Source organism: Alnus glutinosa, chromosome 10 (genome assembly GCF_958979055.1).
Source record: "Alnus glutinosa chromosome 10, dhAlnGlut1.1, whole genome shotgun sequence".
In the NCBI taxonomy this organism is placed as follows: Eukaryota; Viridiplantae; Streptophyta; class Magnoliopsida; order Fagales; family Betulaceae; genus Alnus; species Alnus glutinosa.
This window is the reverse complement of record NC_084895.1, coordinates 23,794,836-23,819,157: the sequence shown is the minus strand read 5'-3', so window position 1 is coordinate 23,819,157 and position 24,322 is coordinate 23,794,836. Positions and strand designations below refer to the sequence as shown.

General features: G+C 40.9%; 1 protein-coding gene across 5 annotated transcripts in view; it reads left to right on the top strand.

Moving 5' to 3' along the window:
• LOC133878882 (uncharacterized) overlaps positions 1-24,322 on the top strand; it is a 58,183-nt gene that overhangs the window by 13,803 nt on the left and 20,058 nt on the right. For all 5 annotated transcript variants that reach the window (XM_062317440.1, XM_062317439.1, XM_062317438.1 and 2 more), the window contains 8 exons: positions 6,296-6,419; positions 7,268-7,335; positions 12,753-12,839; positions 12,951-13,103; positions 13,204-13,299; positions 13,454-13,513; positions 13,616-13,734; positions 13,847-13,934. In XM_062317440.1, coding sequence (XP_062173424.1) covers positions 6,296-6,419; positions 7,268-7,335; positions 12,753-12,839; positions 12,951-13,103; positions 13,204-13,299; positions 13,454-13,513; positions 13,616-13,734; positions 13,847-13,934 — 795 coding nt within the window. The remainder of the gene's footprint in view (positions 1-6,295; positions 6,420-7,267; positions 7,336-12,752; positions 12,840-12,950; positions 13,104-13,203; positions 13,300-13,453; positions 13,514-13,615; positions 13,735-13,846; positions 13,935-24,322) is intronic.

Below are 24,322 nucleotides of genomic sequence, written 5' to 3'. Positions count from 1 at the left end.
AGTCTAATTTTTCACTCAGCTTTATGTTGAGAATGAAAATTGGAGGCCAGATTTAGAGTCTTCCTTTCCACTCTATTAGTGAGGAGGAGGCTGTTTGGGTGGAGTGGGCTTTTGAGGAAAATGAGGTTTTTGAGGTGGTGAAAGACTTGAATGGATATAAGGCTATGGGATCGGAGAACTTTTCTATGGCCTTCTTCCAATCTTGTTAGGATGTTATCAAAGTCTTTCCTTTGTTCCATGGGCGTGGCATGTTTGAAAAAAGTTTGAATGCAACGTTCACCTCACTTTCCTAAGAAGTGGGGGTTGTTGAGGTTAAAGACTTTCGCCCTATTAGTTTGGTAAGTGGCATCTATAAAATTATTGCGAAGGTTTTGGCTAATAGATTGAAAATTGTTTTGGAGAATATGATTTCGAAGTCTCAGAATGCTTTTATCAAAGGTCGTCAGATGACTCAGATCTTAGATTCAGTTCTCATCGCCAATGTATGCATAGATAGTCGTCTTCAATCTGGTGAGTTGAGAGTGGTATTTAAATTGGACTTAAAGAAGGCGTATGACCACGTTAACTGAGATTTTTTGTTATACATGTTAAGGAGATGTGATTTGGGGCGTAATGGCGGAGTTGGTGTGCTTCACTGTATATACACTGTTCGGTTCTTTATTTTTATTAATGGTACTCCCTGTAGCTTTTTCAATAGCGCTCATGATCTAAAGACAAGGTGACCCTCTGGCCCCCCGACTTTTTGTGATTGTTATGAAATCTCTGAGTTGGATGATGTCAGCCACTGTGAATTGTGGTTTTATTTCTGGTTTTTCGGTGGGGGATAGGGAATTATGACTTATTATCTGTCTCTTATCTTCTTTTCGCGGATGATGCCCTTATCTTCTGTGGGGTTGCATCGGATAATTGTCAGTATCTAAGATGTGTTCTCCTTTGTTTAAAGTTTTTTTTGATAAGTAATAAACTGACTTTATTAAAAGCGTCAGGCTCCCCTTAGTACACTGGCAGTATACAAGAGAAAACGCAAAGCTGGAAATCGAAAAAAAACAGCCCAAAAAAAGAAAGAAAGAAGCCCACCAAACAAACCCACGAGAACCTAAACCTACAAGAACAAAGAACCCCAACCCAACCCTCAAGGAACACACAAGAAACCCACCCAAAAACCCACAGGAACCAACACCCTAAAACACACCACCCGTAGCCCACAAACAACCCACAAACTACAGAACCTGAGCCTTTCCTCTTCTACTCCTAGAAGGCACGCTCGCACCGTCGTAGTTTATGGAGCTCTTCAGATTCTGTAGGTCTTTTTCTAATAAGACCAGGAATTCTGGTCTTACAAGAGTGGATTACTTTAAGAAGGCTAAGAAATGCGGGTTAGCTTCGGTTCATGGTTCTGACGCGGGTATGGGTTTTGTTCCTTCAGGCTTGGGTTCCCCGGAGCCGGAAGTTGTGGGTTTTTCTTCAGCCTCTCTTCCGGAGTTAAAAGAGTGTTCTTCTCCTTTTTCTCCGGTTTCTTCTTCCACGGAGATTCTCGGGGAAAAGTCCGCTACTCCGTCCAGATTTGAAGCTTCTAACGTGTCATCGTCGGCCGTTACTTCTGTTTCCGAGGGCGTTGGTGTCTCTGCTTTGGTGAGGTCAGCTCTGGGTGGGGATCCTCCTTTGTTGCCTTCGTCTGAGATGGCTCCTTCTCCGGCTCTCTTTGGGTTTGATCCAGCTCTTGGCGTCTGCTCTTCAGGCGTGGATGCTCTAGGTGAAAGGCTGCGTTACTCCCTCCCTGTGATGTCAGAGTCTGGTGCGCCTATTTACCCGTCAGATTCGAAGTCGGTGCTCTCATACTCTCGGAAGAACAAGGTTGGCAAATTGGATAAGCATCTGCTTGCAGAGGCTCTTGAGACTTTCAGTGCTCCCAAGGTGCTTTCCAGGCCTGCTTGTGGGGTTGTCTCCAAGCCCTTGTCAGCTCCTGCAAAGTCTATGGCTGCTCAAGATGAGGGCTATCAGCCTATCGTTCGGCGTGGCTTCCTTCTCCCAAGCGGCGCGGCTCTTCCTCTGTCAAAAGTGGGAGTGGTTCCACTCTCTTCGGTCCAGTCTGTGCTTGGGTGCCCGCCTTTATTGTCTTTCTCAAAGGTGGGCAATTCTTCGCGGGGAAGTGGTTTTGAGGCGATTGGTGATCCTCCTGGGGCAGCGATTGATCTCAGCTTCTGTGTTAATACTTTAGGGGTCTCCCACGAGGGGAATGTGAAGGGCTTTTTAGATTTCATGACTCGTATTGATGTGGAGCATCGTCTTGAGGCTTCAGTTTCCTCTTCTAAGTTTAAAGGGAGTTGTGAAGTGAAGAACTTAGAGTGCTCGATTAATTATGATGCTAGAGGTTTAGGTTCTAGTAGGGGCAAGGCTAAGCGGCCTAATGTGATGTATTAGTCTCGGGGTTTTGTGGGCTGGTTTTGTAGGGGTTTTCCGGGTTTCCTTCTGTTTGGGTTTTTCGGGTGTTTTTTCCCTTCCCCTCTCTTTCCTTTTTTGGTGTCCTTTTGTATACTTCCTGTATGCGTAGGGGCGCCTTTACGCTTTTTATAAAATTCTCTACTTATCAAAAAAAAAAAATCTTCCTCAATGGCATCCAACAAAGCAAGGGCCGAATCTTCATCCTCAGCACCATCCGACTCCCACACCAAATGTAAGTCGGGAGGAATAACGCCCAATGGGTGAGGAAAGTCACCTTCCTCTCCCTGATCCCACAAAACAATCTCCCCAGATGGGCTAAACCCTACCGGCCACTCATGAGATTGGATCAAGCCATTTGAGTTGGGAGTCTCACCCTTGTCAATGGTCATCGATTTGCATCCGCTCAAGGGGGGAGGGAACTCTCGGGAGAAGGAACCCGCGCCGTAGCCCCACTCCCCCACTTGGCATCGGCAGGTTCTGAACCACAGACCCGTCCATAGCCTGAGAAGAAGTACCCAAACACTGCGTCATTGGCGAACTCAAAGCTGTCACTGCCTCATCAATGAGGGAAATATCCAACTTACTCGCTTTGGCCTTCGATTTCCATTGATACCTCATGACTGATTTTGTTTCGGACGGGTAAAAGGGTGCCCCACTGTCCGCCATCACCGGAAGAGACAAACAAAACCTCTCTCCCAACGCATCCGCCCCCAAAGAGGGAAACTCAAACCCTTTAGATTCCGAATCCAGCCCCCCAAGCAGACACGGGGTTAAGTCACAAACAGACACTTTCGATCGCAGGTTGGGCTTCGCCGCACACACTGAGGCAAAAGGATCTTCAACCACCGCCGTGCATAAGCTAGGACTTGCGCTAGAGAACTCGCCAGTATCCGACAACCCTCCACCAATGCCAGTCGTCGTCTTCACCTCCGACCTAGACCCATCTTGCCGGGCCAAACCAGGTTGAGCGGAGAAAGCCGGATTCTCCACCGGAGAAGAACCCCCCATCCACGACGAGCCTGACTTGAACACCGGAAGAGTAGAAGTCGACCCGTCCAAGGCTTCCGGCGCCGAAGAGCCCAAACCCGACATTCCAGAGTCCAACCTCGCTTCGTCGAGACCACAAACCTAATCCGGGAAAAACCTCTTAGCCTTCTTGGGGTTGGGCTTAAAGCCCAACTTCCTAGAACCATCCCTACAGCGTGGCCTTCTAAGCACAGCTGAAGAGATCCTGCACCGGCCCAGTTTCAGCCCAATAGAAGAAATCCTGCTCCAGCCCACGTTAGACCCACTCACCCAATCCAGCCAAACTCCAACCTGTTCGAGGATCTTTTTGCAGACTGAGACGTCGCAGTCCCTTGTACTGCACTCTCTGCCTTTTCGAACATTGGAGCCATCGCCGCAGTGGTCTTTACCCACCGGATCCAAAAGGCTTTTCTCCCAGGTGGAACAGTCCACCGCCTGCCGGACAATCGCGCAAGACCGCTCCTTTATCGGGAACTGCTCCTCCTCGCACCAGGCCACCTCCTCCTGCGAGACCAGATTCCGGCCACCAAAAGCAGGGATGGTTGGCGTCGAGCGAACCGCCTCCGCGAAAGACAGAGGTCCCGCTGCCTTTCCCAAACAAACCCCCACCTTCTTCCCCCTTAACTTCTCCTCCGGCGAGGAAACACCGAACCCGCACCCTACCGAAGAACCAAAAAATTCTAAAGCCTTATGCAACTCACTAATAAACTTGAGCCAACCCCATCCATCCCGCCCCTCAGGAATACGAAGAAACCCTCTCTGAACGCCCACCCCATAGACCGCTGCCTCCACAAACCGGCCATTAGTGTTACCTCCAATATGAACTATCGTCACCTTCGCCCCCTCCCTGAATGATTTGACAAAATCAGACAGACCATGACCACCCATCAGCACCTCCATAGTCGAAACCAGCCATTCGATGCACTGGTTGCTAAGGAGTACCGCACCGGGATAAAATTTCCGCTTTTCTTCCACCCTTAGCACTGACGCCCCTTCAATAACCGAGAAGACAAACGCTTTTGCCTCCACCAGAAATCGTCTATCCATCCCTCAAAGCCCCCGCGTGACGCGCCACCACTAGGGAAAGAGCAGTGTCCACCCAGAAATCTTTGACATTGATCAAGAACAAGCTTTCCAACTTTCCTACATATTTCCTTTCTCTTTTCCCTATCTCGGTAAGTGCTGCTAATTGGATAGAAAAATTGTCGAGGCATTTCTTGTTGGGTTGTTTGGATAACGAGTCTAAGTTTTACCTTGTTAATTAGATGAAGGTTTGTACTCTCCTTCATCTTGGAGGTTTGAGAATTAGGAGTCTGCTCATTTAATTAGGCTCTTTTGGGGAAGTGGTTTTGGAGGTATGCTGTAGAGATAGAGGCTTACTCGCAGCAGGTAGTGGATAAACAATATGATAGTATGGTGGGTGGTTGGTGTTCTAATGTTGTTATCGAGCCATATGGGATGAGTCTATGGAAACATATTAGGAGAGGATGGGATGCCTTCTCTAATTTTGTCAGTATCGAGGTGGGTGATGGCACTCAGACTAGGTTTTGGCGTGATGTTTAGTTTGGGAATTTTTTTATGAAGGAAACCTTTTCGGAGCTATTTTGTATTGCAAGGGATAGAGATGCTCTGGTGGCTGACCACTTGGTTGCTCACAATTATTAGGTGCTTTGGGACATGAATTTTATCAGATTGGTGCATGATTGGTTGGGAGATGGATTTTGTATATTCTCTTTTCAATGCTCTGTATTCCGTTAGGTTGGGTCGGAGAGATGAAGATAAGTTTTGTTGGATTCGTTCGAAGAGACGATCTTTTGAGGTAAAAAACTTCTTACAAGGTTCTCCTTCCCAACATTGATTCCTCTTTCATTTGGAAGAGCATATGGAGGTTTAAGGCTCCTTTGAAGGTGGATTTCTTCACTTGGACAACATATCCAGGAAAATTTTCAGTATGGATAATCTTTGTAAGCGTCTCATCATAGTGATTGATTGGTGTTGTATATGTAAAAAGAATGGGGAAACACCTTATCACTTTCTTCATTGTGATCTTGCGAAAGGGTTTTGGAATTTGGTTTTTTAGATGTTTGGAGTATAGTGGGTTATGCCAGACGGGAGGTGAAACTCTTGGCTTGCTGGAAAGGAATGTTTAGTTGGAATGTTTTCAATATTGTTTGGAATGTAATCCATTCTTGTTTAATGTAGTGCATTTCGAGAAAAAGAAATGCTTGACGTTTCGAAGATTGCGAGAAGTCGAGTTCAAAGCTACAACTTTGTTATCCTAAATTGCTCTGAGGGGATCTCTAGCTTTGTAGATTGGGAGTACCTAGTTCTTGATCTTGTGGGTGTTTTCTCTTGATACGGTCCTGTGTATTTGGGTTGCGCCCCTTGCTCTCTTAATGTATTGACTTTTCTTATATATATAAAAAAGAATGTTGAGAATTATATTTAAATGGCAACATTGAAAGACCAAAATTGTTTGTTCTGACTGCTTTACTGATTTTTGGATGTATTCTTGATGGCTCCCTGCTATAAGTGAATTGATATTTGCTAAGTACTTTGGTTTATATGAGCAGGTATTTGCTTTGATAATTGATCACTTAAAATTTCTTGTATGTATGTACTTAAGACTTAACAATGGTGGAATGTGACTACGTCTATCTCGTTCTCCAATTTTTTTTTGCTCTGTTTTTTGGGAAGTAAAAAACTTCTCAGGCCATGTCTTTCTTTCTTTTTCCTTTTTAATTGTGAAGGTTTCCCTAGTTGATTGTTTTTGAGTATGCTGCTTTTAAACCTCTTTTCTTGGGGTTAAAGTAATTTTTCTTTCCAGGCACTGGAGTGCTTGGTGCGACTAGCTTCTGTAAGACGTTCTTTGTTTACAAATGATGCTGCCCGTTCTAAGTTTTTGGCCCATTTAATGACAGGAACCAAAGAAATCCTGCAAACAGGGCAAGGTGTGGTTGGCTTGTCACATTCTTTGTCCTTTTCTTTTTCTGTTTCAGTTTTGTGTTTTACTATATTGATGCTGATGGGCAACTGAATGATTGATTCTCTCTTTCTGTCTCTCCTCTATCTGTGCGTGTGTGCATGCGTGTTTCACATGTCTGTGTTACTGCCTATACATAATTGTTCTTTTCTTTTACTATTCTTCCCATTTTGTCTTCTTATTTGGTATAACAGATATGACTACTAGCTTTGAAGACTTTTATTCCACCTAGTCATAGTAAGCAATTGGTTGGCCTTTGACAGACTGGCATTGGTTTGTTCAAGCTGAAAATCTGCAACGTCAGGCTTTTGTGTTCTGTATCTGGTGTCAATGGAACTTGTCTTGGAAGTATTGCTGCTAGTCATCTGTTTATGGCCTTCTGGGTCAGCATTTATCTATGTATAAGATTTGGTGGGAATTTTAATTAAGTGTGGTTGGAGCTGATATATCAATCACATCAGGAGATATGTCAGAATTTTAAGCTAAAATATGCTTATAAAAAGTTTCTAGATTAGTTGATTGCTCTTGCTGTTCTGTACATTTTGTGGTTGAAGCTTGTTGTAAATGCATGTACTTAATGCTTTTTAGCAAGCCAGGCATATGTGGTTGATTTAATTTAAACAGTTATATTAATGCCTGTAAGTGTGCTGTTTTACAAAGTGGAGTAGGATTAAAATTTAGTGCTGGAATTATTTTCGTAGACCAGACACAATATACTAATTATTCTGTTCGTATATTTTGTAGTTTTTAGTTCTTTACTCTCTATTCATTCTTTTGGTTGTGCATTTACAATTTCTCCATTGGATGGTGTATCAGGTCTTGCTGATCATGATAATTACCATGAGTATTGTCGTCTTCTTGGACGTTTCAGAGTGAATTATCAGGTATTTTTGTTGTAAAATTCTGGAGTGTCAGGTACTCCTTTTTGGCAATGTTCATATTTGAGTATGTTCAACAATCAAATGTTGTTGTGTAATTGCTCTTCTCAAAAGGGAGTTCCTGTGTTTGTTTGATATATATGGCCATGTTTTTTCATGTTCATAGAACAACTAACACCATTATGTTGTTGTGAAATATAACACTGTAGTATCAGGTCTGGTGATTGTTTTCTTCTCTGTTTTTTGTTTAGTAGGGTAAGGTTAAAAGCTATTTTTCACTTTTCAGTTGCTAAAAGCAGTACTAGGAAGTGGGCTCCCTTGGCCTCCATTATTGGAACAGTTCCCTCAACTTGTAATAGATGAATTTCTATGGGCAGGTGGTGGAACACCTCATTAAGTCGTGATGTGAGCACGCTCCTTATTTATTGAGGAAGACGGTCTTGGCCATCTACTTGGATTAGGGCCTGTTTATATCTTACTTTCAAGCCAGTCATAATGTGAAATTGCCATTTAGTTGGTGTGAGGCACCTTTGAAGGTAGCTTTTCTTTGTTTGGATTGCAAACATTGGGAAACTTCTTATGGTTGATAAACTTATAAGACATAAGAGAGTTATGGACTGGTTTGTTTATATAACTATTTGGTGGGAATGTCAATCAATTGCTGGTTCATTGCTCAGTTGCTGTTGATTTATGGGCCTTCCTCTTTGTGGTATTTGATGTGACATGGGTTATGCCCAAGTGTTTGCTTTTGTCAAATGTTGGTGAAGGGAACCTAATTCATACATGAACAAAGTTTGAAATGTGGTGCCATTGTGTCTCATGTGGACCACGCACAGTGAAAGAAATAGGTGGACCTTTGAGGGGCATGATCTATTGATAGAATTGAGTCTGTTTTGTCCATTCCTATTTTTTTGGTAGTAAGTTTCGTAACTTTGTTCGTTTTGAGGTTGGGGCTGGGTCAGATGTAAGTTTCTGGCATGATTTGTAGTGTGGGGATAGATCTTTGAAGCAATCTTTTCCAGTTTTGTTAAGTATTGTGAGGAATAAAGATGCGAGGGTGGCATAATTTGGTTGTTCAAAATGGAGTTAATCAGTGGAATGCCATATTTACGCGTTCAGTCCAGGATTGGGAGATGGAGATGGAGATGGTACTTTCTTTTTTCGCTCGGCTTTATTCTATTTTGGTTCGACATGGAGAGGATGATAGGTTAGTTTGGAGCCTCTCCAAAAGGGGTCTATTTGAAGTGGAGTCCTATTACGAAGTGTTAAGAGCATTCCTAGTAGCGTCACCAAATTTTACTAGCCAAAATAGCAAAAAATCAATTTTCTCTATTCTGGTGAGCCACTTTTTTAAAGCACCCCACTTTAAATAAGAATCTTGGCTTCATTGGCTTCTCTACATCTGTGAAAGAGGAATGTTGTGGGGATTGAGATTTTCAATTGACTCCCTATTCTTTTTACACAAACAACACCACTCAATCACCATGACATTCCTCTTTCACGGATTATCATGTATCAAAATTTTACCTAAAACTGTTATCCATACAAAGAAAGCCATCCTCGCCGGAACCTTAACACACCAGATACTCTTTCAAGGAAATTAAGAGCCATCTTTTCTATTTAGAGCATTCTTAGTAGCCTCACCAAAATAGCCTTTTAGCTATTTTGGTGAGGCAATTTGCAGAAAACTTACAAAAACCACTCCCAGCAGCCTTACCACTTTAACCAAAAAAAATTTGGTGAGTGAACAGTACCCACCAACAATAGTGAGTATTGTTCACTCACTAAATCATTAAAAAACTATAAAAATTGTCATCTCTCTCTCTCTCTCTCTCTCTCACACACACACACACACACACACACACACACACACACAAATAAGTCTCAGCGCAGCACCACTTTTTTCCTTTCTTTCTCCCATTTTCTTTTCCCAACTCTCATGCACATGAAGTAGTAGAAAATCTCCTACTTCATTGCGAAGTTGCTCGCGATATATGGAGTTACATTCTTACTTTATTTAGGGTAGAGTGGGTTATGCCACGAAGGGTGCTGGAATTGTTGAGTAGCTGGGGCGCGTCATTTGGGTATGGTCCAGCTAAGGAAGTTTGGCGGTTAGTTCCAATGTGTTTAATGTGGTGTCTTTGGTGGGAGCGGAATGTGCGACACTTTGAAGATGTAAAGACATCGATGTTGGAGCTACGGAAGTGTTTGCTTAACACGTTATATATTTGGATAGCGAATTATCATAGTTTGAGTGTTTTTACTCATGTAGATTTTTTAAATTTATTTTCTGTTTGTTCCTATTAGGGGTACTCTTGTATACTTCATGTGTATTAGGGAGATACTGCCGGTCAACAAATTAATGTGACTTGTGAAGTACAGCAATTATTAGGAAATAATCGCGTTAGAGCTGTAGCTATGAGTGCTACGGATGGTCTAACGAGGAATGGAAGTGATTGACACGGGAGCTTCTCTAAGCGCTGCGCTTTATTAATGAATTAACATTACTTATCAAATCTGGTGAGCCAATGGTGCTTTGTAAGCTGGATATTGAGAAGGCCTATGATCATGTCAATTGGGATTTCTTCCTTTACTAGTTGAGGAGGTGTGGTTTTGGGGAGAGTAGGCGTTCTTGGATAACACATTGTATTTTTTCGGTGCGCTTCTCCATTTTGTTGAATGGCACTCTGTTTGGTTTCTTCAGTAGCTCTTGTGGTATGAGACAGGGAGATCCTTTGTTGCATTTTCACTTTGTTATTGTTATGGAGGCCTTAAGTAGAATGATTTCTGTAATTGTTGATGGGGTTTTCTTTTAGGCTTTTCTATGGAATCTAGGTTAGCATCTCACAAATCTTGTTTGTGGATGACACTTTGGTTTGTTGTGGGGCCAAGCTTGACCACTTTCGCTATCTACGTGCTTTATTTTTATGTTTGGAAGCTATCACTGGATTGAAGATTAATTTGGCTAAATCGGAATTGGTTCCTGTGGGTAATGTTGAGAATGTGGAGGGTTGGTTGGCATTCTGGGTTGTGGGGTTTTTTAGTCTCTTGTTAGGGGCGTCCTATGAGGTCAAGTCTATTTGGGACGGTGTTGTTGAAAAGATAGAGCAACAATTGGCTAGTTGGAAAAAGATGTGCTTATCTAAGGGTGGCAGGATTACCCTTATCAAGTGAATCCTTTCCAATTTGTCTACGTATTGTGTCCCTTTTTCCTCACCCTATGGGTGTTGCAAATCGTATGGAGAAGCTTCAATGAGATTTCTTATGGGGGGATAGGCAAAGAGTTGACATTTCACCTGTTAAGTTGGTCCAAGGTTTGGTTTTCGATCTCTGAAAAAGGATTGGGGGTTCGGAACTTGCAGATGTTCAATTGTGCTCTCCTAGGAAAATGCTTATGGCATGTGCATGAGGGAGAGGCTTGGTGGAGAGTTGTGGTGGAAGCTAAATTTTGCAGTTTGTGTGGTAGGTGTTGTTCTAATGAGCATGTTGGGGCGTATGGGGTGGGGTTATGGAAGAATATTAGGAGGGGTTGGGGGGAGTTTCAAGTCATACTAGTTTTGAGATGGGAGCTGATTGCCTGACTCTAAGGTTAGATTTTGGCATGACTTATGGTATGGGGATAAGGCCCTCAAGGAGGCCTTTCTAGATTTATATGGGATTACTTGCACGGATGATGCCTCTGTAGCAGCCCACTTAGAGCTTTTTGGTGGCTCCAATCAGTGGAATGTTAGCTTTGCTAGAGTGGCTCATGACTGAGAGGTGGATATCTTTGCCTTCTTCTGCATCTTGTTGTATTCAATTAATGGGAGATGGGAAGGTAAAGACAAGTTTTGGTGGACCCCCTCCAAAAAAGGGTTGTTCAATGTTAGATCTTTCTATAGTGTTCTAGTTCGTATTGATGAATTTGCTTTCCCTTAGAAGAGTATTTGGCAGACTAAGACTCCTTTCAAGGTGACTTTGTTTGCTTGGTCGCCAGCTCTAGGAAAGATGCTTACCATGGACAATCTTAGGAAGCTGACATGTCATTGTAATTGACAAGTATTATGTGTAAGAGGAATGGAGAGTCCGTGGACCATCTTCTTCTCCATTGTGAGGTTGCTTGTGCCTTATGGAATGTCTTTTTCAGGCGCTTTGGGCTGTCTTGGGTTATGTCTAGTCGAGTAGTCGATTTGCTTGCTTGTTGGTGGATCGCTGGTAGCACTCAGAGTGCTGTTGTGCGGAAGATGGTACCTTGTTCCTCTTGTGTTAACTTTGGAGAGAAATGAATGATAGAAATTTTGAGAACTACGAGAGAACGTTGGAGGAGATTGAGTCTTTTTTCTTCTATACTGTTTTTCTATGGAGAGATGCATTTATTTCATCCTTGGTGCTCAGCTATCATAATTTTTTTTGTTATTTTTCTCCTTCTGGCTAGCTAGGTGTTCTCTTTATATACTTCCTGTGTATCTGTGGGTGTCTTATGCTTTTAATGATATTTTGATTATTTATAAAAAAAATAAAATAAAATTGGTTTTTCTTGATTCATTGTTATTGAGGGAGGATACTTTGTATATTGCCTGTATACCTAAGTTATTCCCTCTGATTTTTCAACAAAATTGTAGTTAGTTATAAAAAATTAAGTTAAATTGCTGGTTCTCCTAGCTGTCTTCTACTCCCTGCTGCATTAATGGGACACATTGGTCTGTGGTCCTGCAAATCTAGTTGCATTAACATTTGTTGCCATGACATAACCACTAGTGCTAGTATATGTGGAATTCACATCAAGATTTGGACCAATGCCAAAGACACTAACATTTGGAAATGTTCTTGTCTGCTTATTTGTACTTCGTTTTCTTTGAATGAATTTATTACATACCAAAAAAAAGTGAGAGATAATTGGATAAGGAACATCCATTTTCTTTTTTCTTCTCTCTCTCTCTTTCTCTCTCTCTCTCTCTAATAACTGCTGTTTTGTATTAAAGGTGTTGGTAGTTTGTTGATGGATATCTTTAGTTAAAGAATAGTAGAAACTCTATATAGCAATTTCTTGGCTTTACAACTATCTATTATATATGCGGATTGCTTGTATATGTGTTTGAGGTTACCATTCTCTCATACTGTGATAAATTCCTTGAGCTCTGTGGCTTATCATTTGGAAAATTGTTGTAGTATTCTTGCATCCAACTGTCCAAATTTTCTATGGACATTTGTCTGATGCAAGTGCATATAAATGCTTTACATAGAGGTTTGGTGGTATGATGCTTTGTATTTAAACTTTAACTTGTGGATTCAAGTGTTTTTTTTTTTTTTGGTGATGCAGAAAGTGCATTCTGGTGACTTCTTGAAGTGACATATGTTAAAGAATTGTTATGGTTCATAACTATGCTTTGAATTAATGAAACATGATTGCCCATGTTTATTACCTTTGTAAAATTGTGTTGCAGTTGTCAGAGCTCGTGACTGTGGAAGGCTATAGTGATTGGATACGTCTTGTGGCAGAGTTTACTTTAAAGTCTCTGCAGTCTTGGCAGGTTGGTTGGTGTTTATTGCTTTCTTGTATTTCCGTAAGAATGATGTCTATAGAGTGACTCATCATACCTTCTGCAACTTGCATTACTTACCGTGTTTATGTACTGTACCAGTGGGCCAGCAGCAGTGTATACTACCTATTAGGGCTATGGTCCAGATTGGTGACATCTGTACCCTATTTGAAAGGTGATGCACCAAGTTTGTTGGATGAATTTGTGCCCAAGATTACTGAAGGTTTCATCACATCAAGGTTTAACTCTGTGCAGGTATAAGAACCCATGCCTTTTTTGGGGACTGATATGTTGATAATACTTAAAAAAAACGTGAGAACAGCAGCCTACCAGTTTCTTCTCTTTGTATTTGCAGGCTGGATTGCCAGATGATCTTTCTGAGAACCCGCTAGACAATGTTGAACTTCTTCAGGATCAACTAGATTGCTTTCCTTACCTTTGCCGATTCCAGGTTCAATCTCTATACATGATTTGTGTTTGTTCCTTTGTCACCTTGAAGATAGTTCAGGTCTGAAGCTCCCAGAAAGAAGTGTTATTTTTTTGTTTGTTTGTTGGTGTTCTATTGGCATAATAACCACAACTTTTTTTTTTTTGTTGAGTTGCAGTATGAAAGCAGTAGTTTGTATATAATAAACATAATGGAGCCTATTCTGCAAGCGTACACGGTATTGCGATTTATCATGAGTATTTCCTTAGATATTAATTTAAAATACTCTTGGGCTATTACTAAGCTGATCATAATTGTTCTTCTTGATTTATTAAAATAGGAAAGAGCTCGACTACAGACCACTGATAACAGTGATATCTCTGTTATCGAAGCCAAACTTGCTTGGATTGTTCATATAATTGCTGCTATTCTTAAGATAAAACAATCTACTGGTTGTAGGTAGATAACCTTTTATTCTTTATATTAAGTTTTAAGCTTTGTTGTTGTTCTGGTTACTTTTATTTTCGACTTACAATACTGTGGCATTTTCACTTTTATTTCTGATATGCAGTGTGGAATCACAAGAAGTTCTTGATGCCGAACTTTCGGCTCGTGTTTTGCAATTGATAAATGTAACTGACAGTGGACTGCATAGCCAGGTAGACAAACAAGTCACTGGTGTCTGAACTTAATTTTTGATATTAGATGAAAGATTGACCATCTAATGCCAAATTGATATATTTCTTTAATATAGCAGCCTTAGTGCTTGTAGTCTCATGCATGGAATTTTGGTTGAAAGTAAGACCTTCAATTTTGCTGAATTTTAGGTTTATTAATAAGCATCTGGTTCATGTCCTCAAACCTAGATCTTTGTGCTTCAATGGTCTTTTTGTGTCAAAAGGTTGAAACATTACAAAAACTTAAAAAGTGTGTGTAATACTTGGTGTAATGCTTTATTAATGTTTCTTTTTTTTTTGATAAGTAAGAAAATTTCATTAAAAAAACGTAAGGCGCCCCTAAGTACACAGGGAGTATACACAGGGGCAACTCAGCTAGCCCACATGAAAAACCTAAGAAAACCTATAAGAAACTACATACCCACAACACCCAAAACCCACATGAAACCCAAAATACAATAGAAACCCCCCAACAAATACCCAACCTGCAATCCACAGTGTGCAACCTTTTCATGATATGTGTCATGTGGGTTTTGGGTGTTGTGGGTATGTAGTTTCTTATGGGTTTTTCATGTGGGCTAGCTGGGTTGCTCCTGTGTATACTTCCTGTGTATTTAGGGGCGCCTTACGCTTTTTTAATGAAATTTTTTTACTTATAAAAAAAAATGTGTTAACGCGTTCCAGATCTGTAGATTTGCTAGTCTTAAGAAATAAACTGTTTTGATATTAGAGAGAGATCCATGATCTTTTATAGTTATTTCCTTTTTGAAAACATCTTGATTTAATCTCATGCCCAAATAAAAATATGATATGACTTTTAGTAGATTTTTTCCCTTATTCAAGCAATAAATACATGTTATATGACTTGACTTGATGTCTAAAATAAAAACTGATCTGATTTTCCTTTTTGAAGAAGTAGAGTATTTGGTTTGATGTCATACCCTTAACTAGTTGTATCTTATGATGCTTTAATTTTACTTGTTGTGCCCCTCTGTGCTTTATAATGAGATTGAATTGCTTATAGAAAAATGATAGGAGTTTTTAGAACTTGTAGGTGAGGCCTCAAGTTGTCCCTGATGAGGTGGCCCACTAGCTGTAAATTCATGAGTTGTATTGTGTAACTACCTTTCCTATTTATTTGGAAGAATGTAATGAAGGAAGTAAGGAAATTCATCCCCATTTATTCTCATCGTAGTTAACATGGTATCTGATCAAGGTTCTAAAGTTTAGGATTCTTGTTTAGTCCTCTTTGTTTTTCTTCACTTTTTTGTTGAACTTTCAGATCTTGATGAAACTCTAGATGTTGGTGACCGGAAAAAGTTTCCGGCTTGAAGAAAAAATGTCGTTTGTCTTGTTGTCGGTGGTGGTTTTTGTGGCTGTGTTGGAAGTTTCAGTGGTTGTATTAGCATTTTCAGCATTTTCTGTGTTGGTTTACAGACCTTCACGGGAATTCTCGGTGTTCCCGAAAGTTTGATCTCGGTTGGGTTGGATTAAGGATTTTCACGGTGGTTCTCAAGGATTTATTGTTGTATTGGCATTGTCAGTGTTAGCATATGTAGTTTCTGTGGTGGTGGTCGCCACTGTCACTGTTGAAAACGGTGGTCGGTGGCATCTCCGGGAAGAAGCCAACTCATGTTTGGTTGCGGGTGTATCTTATCCCTATCCAGGATAAGGATAACCTCAGTTTGGGTTAATTCCTTATCCGGAATAAGCTTATTCCAGTTTTGTTCTTTGGCCAAGTCCAGCTCAGTCCACTTATAATGTAGCCCAAGTCTCGTCAAGCCTTTTTTTTTTTTTTTTTGATAAGTAAGAAAATTTTATAAAAAGCGTAAGGCGCCCCTAAGTACACCGGGAGTATACATAGTCAAGCCTTATCCAACCCAAATATTCTTCCACCCAAGTGAAGCCCAGGCCCATCCAGCAAAAAAAAAACTCTACACTGACCGGTCTAGTTTCACATCCTGGCCGGTTCATCCCAAGTTTTTTTTTAAAAAAATTTGATCCATTTATCTCGGCCTAGCTCGGTTTGTTTGAAACAACCGGGTTGGCCCTGTTTATAACCAGGTCAACGCATATCTGGTTGACCCAGTGGTTTTCGACATTGATCGGATGGTTATTGGCATTGATAGCCGTTGAATTATTTCGGTCACCGGCAAGGTTTCCCTGTAACAGTACAATTAGTGGGCTGGATGGGCTTGGGTTTAGTAGTTAGTAGCAAATCCCATTTCAATTGTAAGAGTTGTTATCTTAGGGGCTATGTGTATATTAGGCCCAAGAGTATGATTGGAGAGTTATTTGATAAGTAAGAAGATTTTGGCTCTAGGAGGTTTTGGCTCATCGAATTGCCAAATTTCAGCAAAACTTGTTCTTCCATTTCTATTACTAATTCCTTAAAACAAATTTCAGTATTGTTACAAGTGGTATCAAAGCCCTAGATACACAATTTTTTTTTTTCCCCCGAAAAACACTCGATCGACGCTGGGAGATTCTTCTCAGGCCGATGAAGTTCGTGAATTGCAAGACGGTTTTTTGTTATTACAACTAGAGGTCGTTGGAGTTCAAGAGAGTTTGTGGAAGAATCAAGCTAAGGATGTAATCGAGCCGAGTCGAGTTTGAAGATTTCAAGACTGGCTCGTTTATGAGTCGAGCCTAAATAGTCGAGCTCGAATTCGAGCCGAGCTATAAATTGTATGTTCAAGCTCGGTTCGTTTAAAACTCGGGCGAGTTTGAGCTCAAACTCGAGTTTGTTGAAAATGACATTCGAGCCGAGCCGGGTTACTCGACAAGCTCGGCTCAACTAAAGTTCGAGGTAGACTATTAAATTTTTCAATGAATAATCAAAGCCGAATTCAAGCTCAAGATTATGAACAACCTTTATTCATTTATTAATAACATAAATATATAATATGTAATTATATAAGGCATATTATAAAATATAGTACATAACTATAGTTTATAAGTAATAAATTAATAATATGTTATTATATATAACTAGATAGTATAAACTATAGTATATGTATAATGTGAACAAATAGTAAGTCTATTATTTTTGATAAGTAAGAAGAGAAATTTATTAAAAGCGTAAAGGCGCCCCTAAGCATACAGGAAGTATACAAAAGGACACCAAAAAGCAAAAGAGGGGAAAGGGAAAAACACCCGAAAAACCCAAAAGAAAAAACCCGAAAGACCCCTACAAAACAGCCCACAAAACCCCGATACTAATACATCGCAATAGTCCGCTTAGCCTTGCCCCTACTAGAACCTAACCCTCTAGCATCATAATTAATCGAGCACTCTAAGTTTTTCACTTCACGACTCCCTTTAAACTTAGAAGAGGAAACTGAAGCCTCAATGCGATGCTCCGCATCAATACTAGTCATGAAATCTAAAAAGCCCTCCACATTCCCCTCGTGGGATAATCCTAGAGTGTTAACACAGAAGCTAAGATCAATCGCAGCCCCAGGAGAATCACCAATCGCCTCAACACCACTTCCCCGCGAAGAATTCCCTTTGATCTTATGCCGCTTCCCCATACTATCCCGATGAAAATCTTCCTCAATGGCATCCAACAAAGCCAGGGCCGAATCTTCATCCTCAGAACCATCGGACTCCCACTCCAAGAGTAAGTCTGGAGGAATTACGCCCAAGGGGAGAGGAGAGTCACCTTTCTCTCCCTGATCCCACAAAACAATCTCCCCAGATGGACTAAACCCTACCGGCCACTCCTGAGATTGGATCAATCCATTCGAGTTAGGATTCTCGCCCTTGTCACCGGTCTTCGATTTGCAATCGCTCAAAGGGGAGGGAACTCTCGGGAGAAGGAAACCGCGCCGAAGACCCACTCCCCCACTTGGCACCGGCAGATTCTGAACCACAGACCCGTCCAAAGCCTGGGAAGTACCCGAACACTGTGTCATCGGCGAACTCAAAGCTGTCATTGCCTCATCAATCAGGGAAATATCCAGCTTACTCGCTTTGGCCTTCGATTTCCGCTGATACCTCATGACCGATTTTGTTTCGGACGGGTAAATGGGAGCCCCACTGTCCGCCATCACTGGAAGAGACAAACGAATCCTCTCTCCCAACGCATCCGCCCCCAAAGAGGGAAACTCAAATCCTTTAGGGCCCGACTCCAGTCCCCCACGCAGACCCGAGGTTAAGCCACACACAGACCCTTCTAAACGCATGTTGGGCTTCGCCGCACACACTGAGATATCTTCAATCACCGCTGTGCACACGCTAGGAAGCTCTCCAATATCCGACAACCCTCCATCCATGCCAATCGTCATCTTCTCCGACCTAGACCCATCTTGCCGGGCCAAAACCGGATGAGCGGATAAAGCCGGAGTCTCCACCGGGGAAGAACCCCCCATCAACGACGAGCCTAGTAAGTCTATTATATTTTATATAACTAAGTAACTATAATATAAGTATAATATATAACTATTGTTAATATGTGTGATGTGATATATGTGTTTATATATATATATATGCTAACTATTTAATATTATTATATTGTTATATATATATATATATATATATATATATATATATATATATATATATATATATATATATATATATATATATAAGATATGAACGAGCTAACGAATCGGATTAACGAGCCGGGCAAGCGATCCGGTTGAGCTTTAAACGAGCTGAGTTCGCGAGCCCCTATCGAGTTTTGTCGAGCGAGTCGGGTATGTATCACTTACTAATCGAGCGGGTTTCTACAGTAACAATCGAGTTTCTACAGTATCGAGCTCGAGTTCGGATCGGGCTAAACTGAACGGGTATCGAGCAAGTTGTCGAACGGACTGGTTTATTTACATCTCTAAATCAAGCAGAGATGTTGAAGAAATAAGAGGAGCAGTTCAAACAGATTACGACGATGTTCAAGAACAAAGAGCCTATGGTCACGGATGGCAATGGGGAAACTAGCATGAATGCAGCTGGTCATACCTTTCATGAAGAAACGAATGCAGAACCATTTCACACAAGGACTCTGTGCCTTGATTTTCTTCGGTTCGATGGGGAAGATCCAGAAGGCTGGTGTTACAGAGCATCGAAATTCTTTGACTCCTACAATACTCCAGATCAAGCAAGATTCACAATTACTGGCTTCCATATGGAAGGTAAAACTTTAGTTTGGTTTCGAGCATTATGCGCTAGTAACGGTCTTTCTACTTGGAATGAATTTCTTAGAGCTATTCAAGCAAGATTTTCGCAAGAGTGGCAGCAACAAGAAGAAAATGCCAGGGCATCACATATAGCTGAAACTATGGCAAAAATTCAGAAATTTTTTCAGGAGTCAAAATAAACTCTTTAAAGAGTTGTTTAAGGAGGGGGAAAATTTTCTCGTGAAAGGGAGAGAAACGCTTGACGAGTCAGAGATAGTTACTTTAGAGATCAAATCCATGGAGTTTGAAAAGCTACATCCAGTTCCTGAGAAGGTAGAGACTCAAGAAAAATTCAAGAAAGGAGAGGAGGAGAAGAGAGAAGAAGAAGCAAAACACACGATGATTCAAGAAACAGATCCGGTTGAAGATACCCACCAACCGTTCGACGAAATTCCTCAACCAAGCTGAATGGAGTTGAACATTTCAGAATCTATCGTGGTGAAGAAATTTCAAGATAGGGTTGGACTTTATCAAGATGAAGAACTTGTGACATTAACCCAAAAGAATGAAGAATTGGAGTTGCAAGAAGATATGGCCATCACATCTTTGAAGAATTTCCAAGATAGTGATTGGCTTTCTCAAGATGAAGAGAATGTCTTTGATGGATTGCTGGAACAGAAATTGGAGTTAAGGAGTGATATGTTTTAGGACTATTATTGGTGGGTCTTTAAGACAAGGTGGAAAATAAATGTCGTAGTGGGTTGGCTCATTTTCAGACATTTTAATCTTGGGAAGCAGAATCTGGCATGGGCTGAAAATCTGGTATGGGAAGCTACCCATCGACTCTTGTTTGGCTTAAGGTACTGGTGGTGGAAATTTAGACGCAAGCTGCTACACGCTCAAGCCCTGTCATTGAATCATGTTGCTGAAGTGTTTCTTGTAGAAGTGAGTTCACGTGATGATCTAAAAAAAGCTACGTTCAGAGGTGCTTTCGGGAAGAGAAGAAGTCTGTAAAAATGAAAAGGGCTGGCGTGTGAACCAAAACAAGCAAGCGTGACTGAGGTGCAGGATTCTAAGTCCGCGTGGCAGAAAAGGCATAGAGCTTGGCTCACTGCGGCGGCAAGGGAGAAGAAGGCATGCATGCAAGTAGAGACTCACGCGTGGCAGATTTCATGTCATGGACAGTAGTGAAGAGACCTGGGCAGATTTCATGTCATGGACAGTAGTGAAGAGACCTGGGCAGGTTTCATGTCATGGACAGTAGTGAGGGTGAATGGAGGACAGTTGGGTTGGCAGAGGAATGGTCAGCATTGAAGGAGAGGAAGCAGTGCGTTTTTGGCACGTGAACAAGCCATAGTGTAGAGGAAGTCTGCTTCTACAGAATATTAGTGGGCTAGTCAACTTAGAGGAGAGACTGCCAAAGAGGACAGCCAAGTGTCAAGGAGCTAAAGTTAGACGGATTGACTAAAGTCACTAGTCTTTTTTTGAAATTTTGCTGCAGGTCTGATGCTTAAAGTGGGCCAAGAAGTCCATGGGTTGGAAGAAAAATAGAACATAAATAAATAATGGGCTTACATTTTTTGTTAAACCTGCACCTTGTGGGCAAGGTGCTTTTGAAGGGGTGGGTAATGTATCAGTACAATTAGTGGGCGGGATGGGCTACAATTAGTGGGCTGGATGAGCTTGGGTTTAGTAGTTAGTAGCGAAGCCCGTTTCAATTGTAAGAGTTGTTAGCTTAGGGGCTGTGTATATAAGGCCCAGGAGTATGATTGGACAGTTATCTGATAAGTAAGAAGATTACTTCGGTAATTGGAGGTTGAGCACTTTGAATCACTCTAGGAGGTTTTGGCTCCTCGAATTGCCAAATTTCAGTAAAACGTTCATTGTTCTTCCATTTCTTTCTCTTTTCATTCCATTTCCATTACTAATTCCTCAAACAGATTTCAGTATTGTTACATTCCCATCAACTTTTTTGTTGTTTGTGGGTTTTTTTCTGGCGCTGTTTCGCTGGATCTGGTGTTCTTTGGCGCTGTTTTGCTGGATTTGGTGTTTGTGTGTTGTTTTCCCACTATATCCCGACCGGCCTTAGTGTTTTGTGGTGAGATCCGACTGGGCTGTTTTATTTTCCGGTGAGATCTGACTGACCTTGGTGTTTTGCGGTGACATCTGACCGCCCGTTGAGTTTTTCAGCTAGTTTTTGACCGGTGTGGATGTTTTCAGCGAGGTTTTGACTGGCGTTGATGTTTCCAGCAAGGTTTCGATGGGCAATGGGTGTTTCACGGCGAGTTTTCGATCGACAGTGGGTGTTTTCCAGTGAAGTTTCGACTGGCATTGAAGTTTTTGGCGAATTTTCAATCGGTGTTGGGGTTTTAGTGGAATTTAAGCTTGTTTATGTTCGGTTTAGTGCATTTTTTTGTTAATTTTTTTATAGAGTCTCTCTTTGTATTTGTGTTTGAAGCTGTTCCAGTTTGAGGGGGAGTATTAAAGTTTGTTTTTCATTTGTTGCTTCCAAGTTGAGCATATATATATATATACTCCAGCTTGAGGGGAAGTGTTAGAATGATAGTTTCTAGAACTTGTAGGTGAGGCACCAGCTTTTCCTGGTGAGGTGTCCCACTAACTGTTAATTCATGAGCTGTATTGTGTAACCACCTTTCCTATATATTTGGAAGAATAGAATGAAGGAAGTAAGGAAATTCAACCCCATTTCTCCTACGTTGGCATATTCTCATCATGGTTAACAATAATAATAATAATTATCATCATTATTGTTCTGTGTTATATATGCAAACACATATTTATTATAATCCTCATTTAACACAGATTCAAACACGTTGTGTGTGCCCAAACAACCAAATTAGCATCTTAATACCTACACAGTCCCTAGTAGCAAATCAACTAAGAACACCCCCAATGATACCACATTGAAAACCTTGTTTCCATACCAATTCTGTGAACCTAACTTGACCATGTTCAGGGTAGCATTTGTTTTTCCTATCCAATTGCATATGTAGGGAAAAAAGTTCACTTAGACAAGTCATACTATGAGTGGAAGGATTGTTCGTAGGCTGATTAGATGTTGGCTCGATGCAATTGCTATTGCATTAATTGCATGAATTCCTGCACTCCAAAAAAGTGTGCTTGTAAGCACAGTTGGATACAAAGCGGGTAAGATCCTCTAGCATCAGCTAATTCTTCCATGCTTTGACCAGCAGAAGTGCTTTTATTTTTTGGGAGGAATTTAATGTTAAATATACTGTCCTGGTACAATTAGAATTCTTTTTTGGGGGGTGGAGTTCAATGGCTGAACATGTGGCATGATTGGAGAGTAAATTGTTAGCATTGCTATTGGCTTATTAATTTTTGCCCCTTCAAACATAGCAAATGGGTTATGGGGGTGTATGATCCTCTAAGAATTGTTCATTTGTTTCACACTTTGATGATTAGGAGGATTGGATGTTTCCCTTTGCAAAGTTTTTCTAAAAGGTTTAAGGTTATGTGTAAGATTGTCCACCCAGCGTAGTCAAAGGTGAGCTAGTGCTCTTCTAGGTGCTCAGGCTAGGCAAGGTGATAGGAGCCAACTTAAGATCATTCAGAGACGAGGCAACTTACTGAGGCAGTTGCCTTTTGTGAAAAAGTTGAGTGTCTTGAATGAGATGACAAGCAGTAAAAGCAAGCCTGTTATTGGAGTAAAGGTGTTATTTTCATATTTTGCAGAATGAACCACTGTTTGGAAAATCTCTTGACCATTTAAATAGGTGTTTCTTTATGTGATTGAGAAGAACAAGTATCACCATATTTGCGCTCTCTCTCTCTAACTGTAGGGGATCTTCTCATTCTTACTTTTTTCGTGTTGAATAGTATCTCCTTAGTTGCTTTTTATCTCCATCATCTATGATGATAGATTTGCTTATATTGGTAAAACTTATTTGATATCGTCGTGCCCCATTTACTATAAGTTATTTATTTTTGATAAGTAAGAGTAATATCATTAAAAAACCATAGCGTAGCCAAGTACGCATGGAGTATATAAGAGAAGCTATAAATTTATTGACTACCACCATAAATTTGGTGCCTCACTTTACTTGCACATGTTTACATTTGGTGCCTTGGGTGAACGTCCTAGTGTCTTGACCATGCCTTTCTCCTTTTACTGCTTTGGATTAATATTTTATTTCAAAGGGAATTTGTTACAGATGCTTATTGGTGGTCATGGGGAAATAATCGTATTGTAATGTTTATCTTGCTTGTTTCTTGATTACAAAAGCTTATCTTCAATAGTATTTGAGGTGGGAGATGGTGCCAAGGTTAGTTTCTGGCATGATCTGTGATGTGGACAAGTTCTTAAAAGAAGCTTTTCTAAATTTATATGCTATTGCTTGCGCTAAGGATGCTTCTATAGTGGCTCACTTGGAGCTTTCTTGGGGTTCCAATTAGTGGAACGTAAGGTTTGCTTGAGCGGTTTATGATTGGGAGGTAGATGTCTAATTTTTCATTTTGTTGTACTCAGTTAGAGTAAGACGGGGAAGGTGAAGAGAAGCTTTGGTGGACCCCCTCCAAGAAAGGGTTGTTCCTTGTTAGCTCCTTCTACAGTGTCCTTGTTTGTAATGATGACATTCCTTTCCCTTGGAAGAGTATTTGGTGGACCAAGATTCATTTGAGAGTGTTTTTTTTTTCTTGGTCGGTGGCCTCAGGAAAGACCCTTACCGTGAACAAGTTTAGGTAGCGGTATTTCGTTGTTGTTGATAGGTGTTGTATGTGCAAGAGGAATGAGGAGTCCATGGTCCATCCTTTTTTCCATTGTGAAGTTGCTTGTACATTATGGAATGCGTCCTTTAGTCGTTTTGGGCTTTCTTGGGTTATGCCTAGAAAAGTGGCTAATTTGTATGCTTCTTGGTGGACTAGTGGTGGCAGTGGAAGATGGTGCCTTCTTGCCTCTTGTGGTGTCTTTAGTTTTCATGATTTTTTTTTGTTCTTTTTTCTTCTTCTAGCTATGTGTTTCTCTTGTACTTCCTGTATACCCTGGTTGCGCCTTTCGCTTTTAATGATATTTCGATTATTTATTAAAAAAAAGAAAATGAACCATATCTTCAATAGTTTTGTCTTGGTAAGATGACCATAATCTTTTGTTCTCAGTAATTTTTTCTTTGTTTGGCCCCCTTCACCCTTCCCTTGGGGCCAATTATTCATCATTTTTTTTCCCTTTGTTTGGTGATATTGATTACTTTCTCCTGGTAATTGCATTCTTAG